Here is a 16,263-nt window from a genome sequence, read left to right as displayed (position 1 = left end):
CTAATCGCATTGGGGCTGGGATTGTGGTTCTGTGATAGAGCACTTACCTAGCACATGTGAGGCGCTGGGTTTCATCCTCAGCACCACATAAAAATAAATTATATATTTATATATATTTATACCATATTGTGTATATATACAATTAAAAATATATGTATAAAAGAAATCACATCATACAAATAAAAATAAGATAAAAGAAGGAATGAATACGAGCAAACTGAAAAAAAAATCACATTATGCACTAGTACGGTGGTGCATAGCTGTAATCCCAGCGGCTTGAGAGGCTGGGGTGGGAGGATTGCAAGTTCAAAGCCAGCCTCAACAATTTAGGGAGGCCCTAAGCAACTTAGCGAGTCCCTGTCACTAAATAAAATATAAAAAAGGGCTGGGGATGTGGCTCAGTGGCAAAACAACCCTGGGTTCAATCCCTGGTACCAAAAAAAAAAAAAAAAAAAGAAAGAAAGAAAGAAAGAAAGAAAGAAAGAAATCAAAACTTTTATATAGAAGGTAACACCAAGCCACAATGGAGCATTCAGGAAACCCCTGGTTCCTGGGGGCAGTGGGCAGGGAGGGGACGGGGGACCCTGTTCAAGTAAGGTTGCTGGTGTACTTTTAAATCAGAGCTGCTCAGATGGCGTGTGAATCATTTGAGGATCTTATCAAAATGAAGTGGTTTTTTTTTTTTTTTTCTTTTTTTAATTTTCAAAATGAAGTTTTGGATTCAGAAAATTAGGGGCATGGTCAGAGGGTCAGCACCTCTACACCTCTAGCAAGCTCCCCAGTGGTGCTGGTACTGCAGGACTAAGCAAGGCTTTAAATCAGCCTCTCCCTCTTACGGGCAGTGAACGTATCTGCTTTACTATTGGTGCCAATAGGCAGCAAGTCCTTAATAAAAGTTCGTTGAATGGATCGTGTCTCCTATGCACCCAGGCTGGTCCTAAGGCTCCTGTGTATTGGTCTATGAGACTCCCCATAGGTTTGGAAGATGCCCTGGGTTCAGACGCCAGGATGCCTCTTGGTGCAGGGCCTGAGGCCTGGCTAAGCCAGTTTTGGGGATTATTGTCATGGCATTGCGTTGGGTCCTAGCCTCTTCACCTTCCTTCTGTGTGGCCTGAAGCACCCAATTCCCCTGCCTCGGCATGACCCATCCTTCATCTCCCCATGCCAATCACATCACACTGTGCCCAACCCAAACCCTGGCTTCTCCTGCCTCTTAGCTTACCCTTCCCCAGCCCTGTCATCTCAAAAATCTCTTTCCCATGCCCCATCACACTTAGACCTTCACAAAAACCACATTCCAGGCCTGTGCCAGGGCCTGCCCATTATGCCTCATGGGCAGGGGACCACCTCTTTCTTCAGGGACTGTCCCCTGGGCTGTCACCCTCCTGGTTTCCTCCCTTCCTCTTTGGCTGTGGCTTCTCAGGTTCTCTGTGGACTTCCCCATGGTCTCTCCCTGTTCTCTCCCAACTCTGCAACACTCCCCCCACTTCATCCCCCTTCCTATCTCTCCACTGATTCCATGTTCCCACATAGACCGGGGCTCAGACCCCAGCAATGCGACTCTCTCCCTGTAGTTGCTATTCCAGCATCCCAGGTCCAGTCTGAAACCAGGGAGTTGTTTTCCTCTTGCCTCTCTACTTTTGCCCTCACACCTCAGATCTTGCCAATTCTGCCTCCTGAACTTCCCAGGCTAGCACCCTTCCCAGCTTCCAGGGACAGGGTCCTCAAAGGCCACCCCTGTCCTCAGGTTCCCAAATCCAGCTCTGAGCTACCAAAGGGACAGCCCAGAGCCTGCAGCCAGGCTTCTAGCAGGGGCTAAGCCTCCACAATGCAGGCACAGCCAGGCTGTGCTGCTCTCAGACTAAAAAGAGAATGAAATGGGCTCCTGGTGCCTGAGCTCCATCTGCCACCCACCAGGAAAAACAAGTGTCATAGAGAAGCTGCCCAGAGACCACAGGCAAATCACTGGGGGCTTTAACACTAGTAACTCAACATTGGGAAGGTGTCAAGTTAACCATGCGACAGACCCCAGATAAACTCCTGTTTCCAGTGGGCCTTCACCTGGCCACACACTGGGACAACGCAGTGCCAGGCAGAGTGGGCAGTGAGGGCCAGACCTGTTCAGGGGATGGGAGAATGAGGCCCCATTGGGCCAGAGGCCTGGTGAGCTCATGGTCAGGCTGCTCCCGCCTGTCAGAGGGTCCTCTAAGCTGGCTCTACTCTGCCCATCTCTAATCTCCTCAACAAGAGGAGGAGATACCCTGTATGTAATCTGTTTTCCCATTTTGCTGATCTTGGGTACTAGAAAGTGATGAATAAGTCTGTGGTTTTCTATGGAGGTTCCATATCAGATACAGATTCTTCCGAGGCCCGCCCCCCTGCACCCACCTTGCCTGGGGTTGTGGGCACCCTGCTGCTGCACATATAAGACAGGAGGCTGCTGTGGACTCCTCAGAACCCCACGGACGACCAGGACCAGACAGAATGCATCCTGCCAGCCGGAACCCCAGCAGCCTCTCTACCCTGCTCCTGCTCCTATTCCTCCTCTCCTGCTCTGGTCTCCGAACTGCCAAGGGGCTGCCCTTGAACACTGGGAACGCCAATGTGACGATTTGCAATGCAACGATCCGGGAAATTAGAAAGCAACTAGAGGAGTCTAAGCCTTTGCCTTTGGTGAGTAGCTGGGATAAGGTTGGCCTGGGCAGGTTGGATTGGGTGGGCAGCAAGGGGCCACAGGCCTCATGACTCTCTATCCTGTCTCTACAGAACTCGGCTGATGGGGAAGACCGATGGCTCTTGCAGGTAAGAGTTCAGCCCTGCACTTGGGCTTAGCAGATCCCAATCCAGTCCTCTTCTAGGTGACCTCAGTCCTGTCATCTACCTGGCTCTGCCTCAGCTTTTTCATCTGTAGTACAGAGCCTATCTTGGTGGGGTGGTTGTAAGAATCAAATAACGCAATGTGCTTAATGTTCCCAGATCAGTGAAGGGCACTTAACAGGTGTTTACACTGTGGCCCTAGTTATGGCTTTAATAATGGAAGTTTTTTGTTTTTTTATTTATTTATTTTTTAATTAGAAAATGAAAAGGCAGCTCTAGCTGAATAATACCAGGGACCTTAAGCTCAGTTTTCAGTGGGGCAGCCACCAGATTGGCAGACTAGAATGTCCCCTGTTCATGCACCTGCTTCCTTCCTTTTCCTTCAAAAATGGGTTTATGTTTTCTACCCTCAATAGCCCCAACTATTTTTCATAGTTCCAATCAGCTGCAATGGTTATGCCTCACCTTTGTTTATTTAGTATATCTTGTTCTGAACATGAAATCGAGGTCTTTACCAAGTTTACTGGCTGTTTATATTTCCCCTCTTTGGGGTGCTGGCAGTTCACCCATCTCCATGTGGTGGTCCTTGTGATTTTCTTGTTGATTTCTAGTAGCCCTTAATTTGGTCAAGGCATTAATCCTGATAACTGGCTCCTTAGGCACAAATATTTCCTTGGGCCAACCTCTGCCTTTTCTAGAGCTTCTGTTGGGAGTTGTTTTTCCCCCAAGTGTAGAAAAATCCACCCGGGCCTTTTATGTAGTTCACCTGGCGCCAGGGGCTGGTGCTTGGGGAAGCAGGCCTTGCCTGGGGCATACATTTGCTTGAAGGACTGTGCTTTTGGGGACAGATAAGGGACCCATCTGGGGCAAGGAGGGGACTAGGAGGAGGTTGCCCAAGGGTGCCCCTGACAGCAGGTTTAGGAGATTATACAGCCGGGTCATGGAAAGGACATGCCCTAACTCTCCAACGTTTACATATACTCTTTGTTTCCTTAGAATGCCTCTCGGAGGCTAAACCTGTGTGAATTCTTGAAAGCTGCCGAGACTTTGACTGACAAACAGAAAATCAAGACTAGTCTTAAGGTATGTGAACCTGTAGAAGGTTTTTGAGATCCCTGCCTTGACCCTGCCCAACTTCTGGGAAGGAGAGTATCAGGGCCTACTCCTTTCCGGGGGTAGTCTCTGACTGTCTGCTTTGATCTATTCCACAGTGTCTCATGCAATGCCTGCCCAGGGTTGAGCCCACAGTCACAGACTCGGTAAGCTGTCCCTTCAGATGCCCCTGCAGGTGGCCTACCATCTCCTTTACAACCCAGACTCCTCTAATTCCATCTTCTTGGCTTTTTCACAGAGAATAATCTTTATCAAAGAGGGCAACTGGAATGACTTCCGGAAGAAACTGCAGTACTATCTGCACATTCTTGGTGAAGAGCTGGATTCAGCATTGAACCCCAGAATCCCCTATCCGACATCTGGTTCAGTCCCTCGGTCTTCTCAAAATGGGACCTTGGAATGTTAGAACAGCAGAGTATCTACAAATTCTGAATGTCTCTCAAACCGTCCGGCACCGGAAGGATTACCTTTTCTCCTGTGGCATCAGATAAATTGCTAATTATCCAATTTCTGAAATGCGCAGCTCCCTTTTGGTTTTGCGCAATTATGTTCTCATTTTTATTCCATTAAGGCTATTTATTTATTATGTAATTATTTATTTATTTATTACCTTCTGCAATGTGAAGTGTATTTATTTTAGCAGAGGAGCCACGTCTTGCTCCATTTGAAAGAAAATTGAACTCCAGAAAGCCTGGGGGCATGTTCCTTTGTACCTCAGGTTTTTAAACAGGTTTCTTGGCATGTGTGAAAATAAACCAGATTCCCTGAACTTTGTTGCCAGTGTCTCAATTTGACTTGGGTCTTAGCATTCTAGCTGAGATGTGTGTACCATGACTTTTCAGTGCTCTAGGCTGCAGTGTGGATGCTGTTCAGTAAGTTCATGCTCACAACACCCTCCCATCACCCCCATGCCCTGGGGGGTGATAATCCAAGCAACCACAAGAGGCACAGAGCTCTCAACAAATACCAAACACAATTCTGAGTATTTTTCCTGTGCCAACTTATTCCTCACCTTACTGGAGAGTGTGCTTTGTTTTATGGGAACCCAGAAAGTCAGGGTGGCTGAGCAACTTGCCTAAGTTCACACAGCAAGTGCAGAGAGGACTTGCTTGATTCAGGTGAGGTTCCCCCAGAGTCCATGGAATGGCTCCCCCTAGTGGTCATTCAAAAAAATGCAGCAGCATCCCTAACTCCTCTCAGGGCAAGTCCAGCAGTAAACACTCCCTAAGTTCTCACCATGCACTGGGCTCTGGGGATACAGGCCACCCAGACTCCACAGTTCCACTCCTTCAAGATTCTCCAAGCCTGGAGTCTCCAACCTCTCTCGTCTGATTTAAAAGACCCCTGCAGGTCTCCCTGCAGGGGAGACCTATCCTGATAGATGGGTCTATCAGCTGTGATCATTTGGGAGCCAGGTTGAGTTTTAGAAATGCAAGCCTGACAATGTTGTTCTGACACTTAGTTCCTCCATCCTCAGGGTATTCCGGACCTTGTCTATGTCCATATCCTTAGGCTAGTCCATGGGGCTTACCTTTACCTTTTGCTTATATTCCCCATAGATGCCAACTTCCTACATGCTCCTGCCAACAGTCATTTTGTGCCTTCCTAGATGTGCCACAGGCCTGTCTTCATACCTCCAAACCTTCACTCACCTTTCTTTAGCCTGGAAGGCCCTCACACTGGCATGTAAGAGAGTGACTCCAGTGCTGCCTTCCTTGGAACTGTGCACACTGACCCATGATGGGGCTCTTTCCTGAAAGAGGACTCTAAGCTGAGACTCAGCAGAAGGACAGTCATGTGGCCCTGAGGTGGCTCAGGCTGTCTTGACAGGTAGAGATTGGGACAAATTGGATGTGGTTCAGTCTGCCACCTGATCCTTTAGCCCCGTGTGCCTCCCTTCTGGCTCCCCTGCCTCCTCCAGTCTGGGGCATTAGGGCAGGAGGGGCAGAGTGAGCTTTCCTTTATCATTATGCTGCGGAGCAAGAGCCTGCCCGATTCCTCACAAGTCCCATAAAAGTTTTGGTGTGGAAATCAAATGTCAGGGTTTTCCCTTTACCCCCCTCTTTTCCCCCTTGATCTGTTCCTCGCTTGAGATTATAAATAAGAAACAGCCCAGAAGCTTCAATAGTATAAAAGATAGAAAATTATCTACTACTAGCTCAAAAATGTATTACTCTACATTCAATCTCCTAAAAACCTTTATGATCCCCAATAAATAACTTTCTTCTATCCCTCACCTCTCCCTATCCTTGCCCACTGAAGACATTTGCTCAGGGGAACCTTTGTTGGACTTGACCCAGAAAGTTGGAGATGCTACTGCAGTTCCTCGAAGGACCACTAGGGGGAGGCATGCCACTCAGCCTAGGGTGCACCTTAGCCCAGGAGGGAGATGAGTCTGAGAGATGTATTAAGTTTGGATCCAGATTGTGTTTCCCAATTCACCTGCCCACCCTCCCACATCTCCACCCACAGGTCCTCTCTCCTGCACCTGGTGGCTAGTCCTATTTTCATCTTAATAAACAGCGTCTGTGCCCATGTTCCCATGATGAGTCCGGCTTGTCCTCTCTTTGTTCTTGGTGAGAGACTCAACTGTCCTTTCCTCTGTGGTCTTGATATCTGCTGCCTTGTGGCTTGTCCTGCCATAGTTCTCCCACACCTGGTCCTGAGGGGGCTCAGAGCCAATGATAAGCTTGCCAGCCAGTTATTAAATGATCTGTAGCTTGAAATTGGCCACGGTGAGAGTATTTATATCACTGAAATTGGCAAACACCTCAACACAGACTCTCTCTCCTGGAGTCTGCTAAACTTCTGTCAGCCATTGGAGCCACCTTCATTTGAGGTGTGGGCAGGGAGCCAGCAGTCTGCCCTTTGCTCTTGCCTGGCAGTCCTCTCCACCCTTTCCTGAACTCCTGGCCATTGGTCCTGGAGCCACACTATTCTCACCCCAGGCTGCATGATACTTGTAGTTCACGGTCAGTACAGATTGCCTGAGCACCTAAGTGGCAGACCCTGTTTTGGATGCTGGGAATGTGGCAGTGAACTAGACAGAATGGGGGAGGAGGGAGCTAGGAGGTTGCTTTTCGTGGGATGGTTTGGGAAGGCCTCTCTTAGGTTGAGACCTGAGCGACAAGAAAGTGCCAGTCATGTGACAATCTAGGGAAAAGAACTCTGGACAGAGGAAACGACAACCAGGGACCAAAATAAGTTGAGAGCATTCATGGAGCAGAAAGAAGACTTGGAGTGAATTCTGATAAGAAGCCTACAACCCTCCCTCAGTCTCTTGCCCTTCCCTCCCCAGTCCTGGACTGGGCACCGGGGGGCCGTGGCAAGTTCTGTGTTAGTGAGGAATGCCAGCAGTAGGTGGGGGTTAGTGGTGGGATCAGACACAGAGCTGGTGCAGGAAGATGAGCAGGTGGTGGGGAAGGAGGTCAGACCCAAGGCAGGAACAGGAGTAGCTGGTGGGGGGATCACACTTGAGACAGGAGTGGGCCTTTTTAGATGTTTTAGATGTTCATCTCCTTCCTTCTCCTGGAGTAATCCAGCTTGCAGCCTGGAGCCTGGTTGGAGTTTGGGGTGACCACTGACCTCATCCACTCAGGCTTACCCTTGACTGCCAACCTCAGATCTTTCCTGGGACCAGTACAGCCTGGCCCACACATAGCCTTATATTGGAGTCTGGAACCAAGTGGTGCTCAGTCCTTGGGTCAGGAAGAGGGAATTCCTGCATGTTATAGACTTAGGTTGAATGTTTATGTCCCCACACATATTCTTATGTTGAAACCTAATCTCCAATGTCTTGGTACTTGGAGGCAGGGGTTTTGGGAGGTGATCAGGTCATGAAAGGGAGCCCTCATGAATGAGATCAGTATCCTTTTGAATAGGACCCCAGAAAGATCCCTTCGACCCTTCCACCATGTGAGGACACAGTGAAATGGCTATCCATGAACCAAGAAGTGGGGACACACTACCAACCGAATCTACCAGTTGTGGTTCTCAGCCTCCAGAACTGTGAGAAAGAAATTTCTTTTGTTTATGAGTCAACTAGTTTGTAGTAACTTGTTATAGTGGCCCAAATGGACTGACACTGGGCCATGCTTGGACACCCGCGGGGAAGGGGGCTGAACACTTCCTGACCCAATGGGAAGCCCGAGGCTGCTTACATATTGTAAGCTGTCACTTCTATCTGGTTTCTCTGAGCCTGTGCAGACTGTGCATTGTGCCAGGCCTATAAGTCCAATTTGCACCAGGGGGCAGCAATGCCCCGTTGTACATCCCAAGATGGCCACTGCAGAGCCGGTGTGCCCACTCTCCCTCATCCAAGGTGCTTTCTCAGGAAAGCAGATTATATCGGTCAACCAAGAATTTTATTTTTCATTTTAACTTAAAAAATACACCTTTTTTTTGGTGGGGGAAGGGATTAAACCCAGGGCGCTTAACCACTGAGCCACATCGACAGCCGTTTTTTTTTGTTTTTTGTTTTTTTTTTGAGACAGGGTCTCCTTAAGTTGCTTAGGGCCTCACTAAGTTGCTGAGGCTGGATTTGAACTTGCGATCCTCCTGCCTTAGCCTCCCAAGCCACTGGGATTACAGGCCTGCTCCACCTTGCCCCACTAAAATAGATAGCTTTTCATTGGGATGGCAAGACAGGAGAGTATATCTGCTCTTTATTAAAAAGTTTGGAAATGTAGAAGAATAGAGCAAGAGAAAATTGTTAGAAAGGCAAGTGTCTAAGGAAGGTAGAACTCAGAGGAGCCTGGTCAACCTCACCTCATGATGCTCCAGGAAGGGGCTTTGCTCCTCCCACCCTGGCCTTGAACCCCCATCTGAATTGGAACCCGAGGACCCTGTGTGGCTTCCCCATGCTTGGGTAGGGGTTGGCCTTTGGGGTCCTCCTGACTGTCCAGATTGCCTGGCACGGTAAGATAGGGGTTCCTGCAGACTGTAACAGATGGATGAATGAATATGGATCTCATTAGAGGTGCTTCCCTCCTGGGTGATGCCCAGGAGGAACAGAGACCATCAGGCAGAGGAGGGATGGGAGAGGTGCAGGCGGGAGTTGGGCATTGGGGGAGCAAAGCCCTGGAGATTTACCAGGGCAGGGTAGCTGAGGTACAGGGTAGTCCAGACAGTGGGCCACCCATGTGGTAGGGTGCCAGGTAGCCAAGGCAGAGGCTGGGCCCAGCCACCTGGGCCCCAGACCCCTTTGGGTCTCACTGGTCCTTTCTCTCCGTTCCTCCTTCCCTTATCCCAGGCCAGCCCAGCCAGTCCAACCACAGTGGAGATGACAAGACTGAAGGACCATGGCCTGAGGAGTGGCAGGCAGCAGGAGAGGGACGGTTAGCATGGAGCCATGGTAGATACTGTGTGTGGCGCCAGCAGGAAGGAGCCAGGGTAGAGGGCGAGGAGTGCTGGAGGAAAGGGGCTGGCACAGCAGAGGAGAATCCCAGGAGGCTGAGGGGACACAGGGTGGAAGAGAGAGAGAGAGAAGGTGGAGGTGGTGTGGATTGGACTGAGGGCCGCATGAGTGGGTGTTCAATTTTGCCCCTGAAAACTTCAGGTCAGGGTCAAGGAGGTGGAGATGGACTAGGCAAAGTTGCTGCAGCCCTGTTGCATCTGGAAGGGACTCAAAGAATCCCTAAAATGACCTGATGACATTCATGATTACCCCCATTGTACAGATGGAGAAACTGAGGCACAGAGAAATGAAAGGAATGTGACTCCAGAGCTTCTGAGTCCTTAAGCAACAGTGCTTCAACCAGTGCCCACTGGGGCACACAAAATGCTGAGACTCATCCAGGGCCTTCCTGGAGTCCCCTCTGGCCTGGACTCAGGCCCCCCATAGTACCTTCTGGCTTGACAGCCTCTTGGTTCCAGCCCCCAGAGTGTGACATAGCATTGGTATTCCAGCTCCATCCTCCATGCGCCTAATCATCACAAGGTTTACCACCAAAAACCTCTATATGTCTGTCTGTCCCTCCTCCTCCTCCTCCTCCTCCTCCTCCTCCTTCTTCTTGTTCCTTTTTTTGTGGGGGGCTACTGGGGATTGAACCCAGGAGTGCTTAACCACTGAGCCACATCCCCAGCCCTTTTTTTATATTTTTAGAGACAGGGTCTTGCTGAGTTGCTTAGGGCCTCACTAAGTTGTTGAGACTGGCTTTGAACTTGCCATCCTCCTGCCTCAGCCTCCTTAGCCGCTGGGATTACAGATGTTACCACCGCTCCTGGTTATCTGCCCCTTCTTCCTACCCAGCAGCCCCCTGCCCTACACAACCAGAACTTAGATCCAGAGTGGTGGCTCTCCCTGTCTCAATCAGCATCTCCCCTGCCCCATTCCTCATGGAGCTTCTGAGAGAGACTACTAACTATAGCTGTCCTCACATTCCCTGGTAGTCATGGCCTCCTCCAGCTCCCGTGCAGTCACTGCTACCTTTCGGAGGGTCTGTGTGCCTTGAATCAGGGAGGGTTGGAAATACTTGGGCCAGGGCCACCTCAGGCAGTGGGTATCCTCCCAGGCTAAGGGCCAGGCTCAAGGGCTGCTTGTTCTTACAAAGCATGGCCCTGGGCCCTTGGCAGCTTGGGGCCACCTCCTCCCAGCCAGTACAGGGTACAGGACTAGGGAGGACAGTTGATTGTCCTGGTATTTCCTGTTGACTCTTTCCAGGAAAATGGGTGTGGCTCAGTTACTTTGCAGCTAGCTGAGTTCGGCACCTTGGCTGCCCCTTGGTACTGTGTGGGGAGGTGTTGGGACCCTAGGGAGGGGTCTGCACAGGGCAATCACTATTGGGAAGACTCCATCTACCCTAGCTCCCCACTCCAGGGCACGGAAGACTCTGGAGATTGGTGCAGACCCTGGTAACTACTCTCTCTCTCTCTCTCTCTCTCTCTCTCTCTCTCTCTCTGTGGTACCAGGGATTGAACCCAGAGGTGCATAACCACTGAGCCACATCCCCAGCTCTTTTTAGTTTTTGTTTCGCGACAGGGTCTCACTAAGTTGTTTAGGGCCTTGCTAAACTGCTGAGGCTGGTTTGAACTTGCAATCTTTCTGCCTCAGCTTCCCAAACTGCTGGGAATGCACCCTACTACTTCTCTTTTTGATAGACAGGGAGACTGAGGCTGGAGGAGAGGCCTCCAGTCAGCCCAAACAGAAAACATTCCTCTGTGTGGCCCAGCTCTTGGCAGCATTCAGGAAGCATCTTGATGCACAGATCTCCAGGACCTTTCTCTAACCACTTGCAAAAGTCTTCATCCCCCGGAGGAGTTGAGCCAGCAGGGGCTCAGAGTTAAGAAAGCTGTCTTGCAGTCAGAAGTGGCCAAGCCTGAGGGCAGGTCTGTCCCCCTCCAGCTACTGAACACCAAGGGAGCTGCTGCCTCCCCAGGAAGTTACACAGGCAACTTGGCGCCTCCCTTGTTGGAATGTGGCCTGAGGGCATGGGAAGGAGTATGCGCTTAGAGGGAAGTATTTGTGGTGGTCCTGGGGCTGGGAGGGGGCTCCTCCGGGTTCATAGCCACCTTAATCACTATTCCTGCTGGCCCTCAGCCTGAGTGATATAGGGGGTCCTCACTCCTGTGAGGGGCTGTGGGGTCTCTCAGGAGGTGCTGGGAGGAGCACAGGGGAGTATCCAGTCACTGCTGCAAAACAGGGAGCAGGGATCAGGGTTCTCTGGGGCCTGAAAAACAGAAGCAAGAGATACACCTGCCCAGACAGGGTCTCAGGAAAACTCTGAGGGAGTTTGTGGAGATCCAGGAAGTCCTGGAGGAAGCTCATTCCAGAACACCCCATCCTGCTGAGAACAGAAAGCTGTACCCGCCACATTGATTCGGGCCCACTGGTTCCAGAGATAGGTGGGTGCAAGAGCAAGACAAGGGTCTAAAATCCCCCAACACCTTAGCCTGGACACCCTCTGAACTTCCAGAAATTATTAACTCTTCAAGTCTTAATTTTCCTTTTAATTGTTTTCATGCAGGCCCCAATGGCTCTTTAAAAGGAGGCAGTAAAGGTGGAGTCCTTGATGAGTCTGCCACCTGGGGTTAAGGCTCCAGGCAGAGATTCAGGCCTGGGGATGCATTCCCAGGCAAGTAGAGGGCACAGATAGGGGAGGGTGTCATGGTTGGCATGCCTGGTGGTTCCATTGGGTGTGTGTAAACAGAATTTGTCTGCCTGAGTGGGCTTGGTGTAGTTGCCATATCCCGAGGAAACAGCGAGCAACCCCAAGAATAAGGAATGAAGCAAATAAGGAGGTCTTTGTGCCTTTGGCCCATCCTTAAAAGCTGGCATCGCCAGGCCTACCCATGGCCCACCCCATCCACACAGCTCCTCTGGTGCTAGGAGTCTCCCCTTCACCAATGACTCCCCAGTGTCTGGGACTGGACCTCTGGACACAAAGTGACAACTGATTGAGTCTTCCTGGAGGTCTCCTGGCTTTTCAAATTTATCACATCAGTCCATTCTGGTTGATCCCAAAATCTCTCTGTTACCTTGGGTCTCCCCAACTACAGCAGATGACATGGATGTCCACACTGCTACCTGAGCCAGACCTCAGCACCAAAGATTCCTCGCTCACCTCCTGCCCCCTTCTACACCCCAACAAGCCCCCAGCCTTCTCTTAACTTGCTTGACTCTCATTTCATGACCACCTCCTCATAGCTGTGCCTTCTCTGTGCACATCCCGGTGGGCACCCTTAATACTGTGCCTGTGAGTCTGGGCCTTGCCATCCCTGTTCTCCACCCCATGGGACCTCAACCTGAGCTCTCCAAGTGCAAGGGACCTGTGAGGTTTGCTTTGCTGCAGAAAGCTTGCAAGAAAGCTTGGCTGAATGGATGCAGAGTCTAGCCAGGGATGAGGTTATCCACCCTCAGAGCCTCAGGTGGTCAGGACTCACCAGTACCAGGGGCCTGGGGACACTCAGGAGCAGTATCAGAACTAGAGTCGGGCCAGGGCAGCCAGACCTTTTTTAGGTGTACTTTTTGGGGATTGAGACAGGGGATGCAGGAGGGGTCATCCTGGAGCTGAAATGGCAAAAACAGAGAAGGTGGTCTTGTATGTCTGGTGTGGCCAGAGGGATAAGAACCCATTATCATGGAAGGATGAGCCATTCAGGGTCCTTCAGGGTGATGCAGGACCCTGTGAGCTCTCAGGGTGGAGGCTGGTGTCTCCACCTTACCACATCTGTCCAGAAAGTTGTGCTTTGGGGCTTGGACTGGGCAGTAGGACAGCTGTCCCTGAAAACTCCAGAAAAACTTTGGTCCTTTGCCCAGTTTGGGTTTCAGAAGCTTCCTAGAGTTGAGGGAGATGTTGGAGCACTGTCTCTTCCCTGGGAAGAGTCTCTCACAAGGGTTCCTGGGACCAGCAACAATTCCTTCTGAGAGGCAGCAGTAATTCACTCATCACACAGATGAGGCAGATGAGTTCAGGGAAAAAAGGAAATTTCTTGGGCTACCCAGGGATCACTGATGACTGAATAAGGACAAGAGCCCAAGCCTGGTTGGTAGAGATGCCTGGATGGCAGGATCTGCTGTAGAAATTCTGCCTTCAACCCTCATACATCTCTGGGGCAGTCATAGGTCACTCCTAACTTCCTGGGGACACCTGGCAAGAGTTTCCCTGTACAGCTGACTTGAGGGGGACAGGTATGCTCAGTTCACTCCTCTGCTGGTCCAGTCAGGTGACCAGCACTTCCTAACTTTCTAGTCAGGAACAGAATAGGTTCAAATCCTGACTCTACTGTCATTAATTGTGTGAACTGAGCTGCATAAGGGTCTCCTGGATCTCAGACCCCCAGTGAGGACAAGGACCTCCCAAAGGGACTGTAGGCACAAAGAATGTTCAGATCATCTGAGATGTCCATAGAGACATCCCACAAGGTATGAGGGACTTTGGGGCCCATTTCCTTCCCCTATGATAACTTCCTCTTTGGATAAGGATCCCTGGGTAATCTCCAGCCCCCAGTTCCTCCAGAGCCTATGAGGAGGGATACACACAGGAAACTACTTTCAAAGATTCTCTTCTGACCTTATGAGCAGGGTCCCAAGAGGGATCACACTGCCCATCTGGTCCCCAACTCTGCCCTACCGCAGCCCCACTGGGACCCCTGAGTCAGCACAGCTAGCCTGATGCTATCTCTTGTCATTTCTTTCCATGTGTGCAATCTAGGAATGCCTGCCTGTGTCATGGCCTCTGTCCTGATGTCATCTTTCCAGAAGAAAGATATGTGGCTGCCCACAAACCTCCTCCCCAAGCCCATGGATCTCTGTCCTACTTACGCTGACTTTGGCACCTGCAGGCCACATGCTGGCACAGATCTTTCCTTGTGACCCCTGATTTTCTCCTTTGCTGCCCTTCCCCAGGCCCTTGGCCACTGTCTGTCACTCAGTTCTTAATCACAGCTGTTCTGGCCCTCAGCCCTTCTTCCTAAATAACCCTTATGGCCTTCGCTATCATGTGAACTTGGACTTCACCCAGATCTGTCTCCTACACACTTAGCCTCTGAAACCCCCAAACTTCCTTTGGACCCTTGGACCTTGAGGACCTGTCTTTTTGTCTTCTGGGTCCCCATCCTAGTCACCTAGGAATTCTAACTTGTCACAGTGATTCTAACTCCTTTTGCTAACATTCAAAAGCACACCTTGGGAAGTGGGGGAACAGGCTAGTATATTAATTTTGTTTTCCCATCAATGGAGTTATAAAGTCCTTGAAGGCAAAACCCTGACCATTTCCTATCATCTTAACATCTCCCTTTCTTGCCAGGCGCCATGGTGTACCTCTCCTGCAGGGTCCCATAGAACTGTGGCCCACAGAGAAGGGAAGTGGGCTCCTATGATTCCACCCAAAGTGGCTTCTGTAAAATCAAGACAAACCAGCTGGGCACCATGCTGCATACCTGTAATCCCAGAGGCTTGGGGGGCTGAGGCAGAAGGATTGCAAGTGCAAAACCAGCCTAAGCAACTTAGCGAGGCCCTGAGCAACTAAGTGAGACCCTGCCTCTAAATAAAAAATAAAAAGACCTGGGGATGTGGCTTTGTGGTTAAGTGTCTCTAGGTTCAATCCACAGTACCAAAAAATAGAAAATCTTCCTTCCTTACTGGGAACCTAGAAGGTACTCAATAAATATCGAATGGATGAGTCTACTACATCCCCAAGATTCTACTTCCTAAATCTCTCTAGAACCTGTCTTCTCTTTATAATATCTGCTCCTAAAACCCCAGGTCCCTCGGTGCCTAATACACCTGCCCCTGTATCCTCCTCCCCCTCTCTCCCACAACCCAACCTGCCCACCTGATCTCTACTTGCCCATTTAACCCTTACTGCAAGGCAGTGTCTCCCTGGAAGCTCTCCAATTCCCTTGGACCCCCCAAGCTGAGGAAGGTGAATCTGAATTTTCCCTAGCACTGAGAGCCTCAAGAGCCAGTGGGAGGGTCCCAGGTACCCCTCCTCCAGCATAGGAATTGGCACAGATAGGAGAGGCTTGTTACCCATCTGAGCTGTGACAACTCATTTCTAGGAAGAAAGTGACCTTCTATTCCACAGGGGCCACACCAGCTCTTTGCCTCCCTGGCCGCTACCCCCTTGGCCACTGTCTGTGTCCCTCACTGCTCCCAGCCTCCAGGCCTATGTGATTCAGACCTCCGATCCGAGTTCATCTACATCTACGCTCATCTCTCTCCTGCCCTCTGAGAGCCCCCATGGAAGGAGCTGAGCACAGGACTGGTGGGAGAGGTGGAGGAAGTCCCAGCACCTGGACATGTTGCCCTCCCAGCCCCATTCTGGCTACTAGGAATGCTCCCTCAGGTTCAGAAGGGTAGAACTGGCCTCACGGTGGGCCCCAGATTCTGGCAGGGAACCCCAGTGGGGCTTGGCTTGCCTGTGCAAGGGCAGCAAAATCCCCACCACATGTTGAAATTTGCTAGGGCCATAGACTCAGACCATAGTGGTCAGGCCATGAGGTCTACCTGCTGTCTGAGAACTTGACCTTCTGGGTCCAGCAGAATGTCCTCATTTGTGTCTGTCCTCATCAGTCTAGGTTGAGGTCTAGCCTCTGGGGTGCAGAAACATGATGCCCAGCACGGAGAGCTTTTCTCGTATCCGAGGGGCATCCCACAGACCTGGAACCTCTCACAAAGCAGGCAGTAGGCTCACAAAGATACACACTTATATTATACATCTCCCCCTCCAAGATGCACTTATGAGTAAAGACAGGCACACTCAATCACACTGCACACATACACATAGAAATAGACGTGTGCGGACCTACAGTCCTGCAGCCAAGAAACTCCCAGCACGGGGCAGCTTGAGCTGGATCCCTTGTGTAAACACAAACTCTGCTGTCTTCTCCAAA

The 16,263-nt window shown here is 50.6% G+C and overlaps 1 protein-coding gene across 1 annotated transcript; it reads left to right on the top strand.

Moving 5' to 3' along the window:
• The first annotated feature begins 2,484 nt into the window (after positions 1-2,484).
• On the top strand, positions 2,485-4,336 carry Il3 (interleukin 3). Its single transcript, XM_047554797.1, has 5 exons — positions 2,485-2,673; positions 2,767-2,802; positions 3,814-3,900; positions 4,029-4,076; positions 4,169-4,336. Exons 1-5 carry the CDS (start codon positions 2,485-2,487, stop codon positions 4,334-4,336), a joined length of 528 nt encoding a protein of 175 aa, XP_047410753.1.
• Positions 4,337-16,263: the final 11,927 nt, after the last annotated feature.

Source organism: Sciurus carolinensis, chromosome 6, assembly GCF_902686445.1.
Source record: "Sciurus carolinensis chromosome 6, mSciCar1.2, whole genome shotgun sequence".
Lineage (NCBI taxonomy): Eukaryota > Metazoa > Chordata > Mammalia > Rodentia > Sciuridae > Sciurus > Sciurus carolinensis.
Note: the sequence above shows the minus strand (reverse complement) of the source record. Positions and strands in the feature narration are given on the sequence as shown.

Bases quoted from the DNA above. Each gene is read 5' to 3' on its own strand.
- Il3 (XM_047554797.1), top strand. From the start codon at position 2,485: ATGCATCCTGCCAGCCGGAACCCCAGCAGCCTCTCTACCCTGCTCCTG. The intron at 2,674-2,766 runs GTGAGTAGCTGG...CTGTCTCTACAG, and splicing joins AGTCTAAGCCTTTGCCTTTG to AACTCGGCTGATGGGGAAGA. The intron at 4,077-4,168 runs GTAAGCTGTCCC...GCTTTTTCACAG, and splicing joins AGCCCACAGTCACAGACTCG to AGAATAATCTTTATCAAAGA.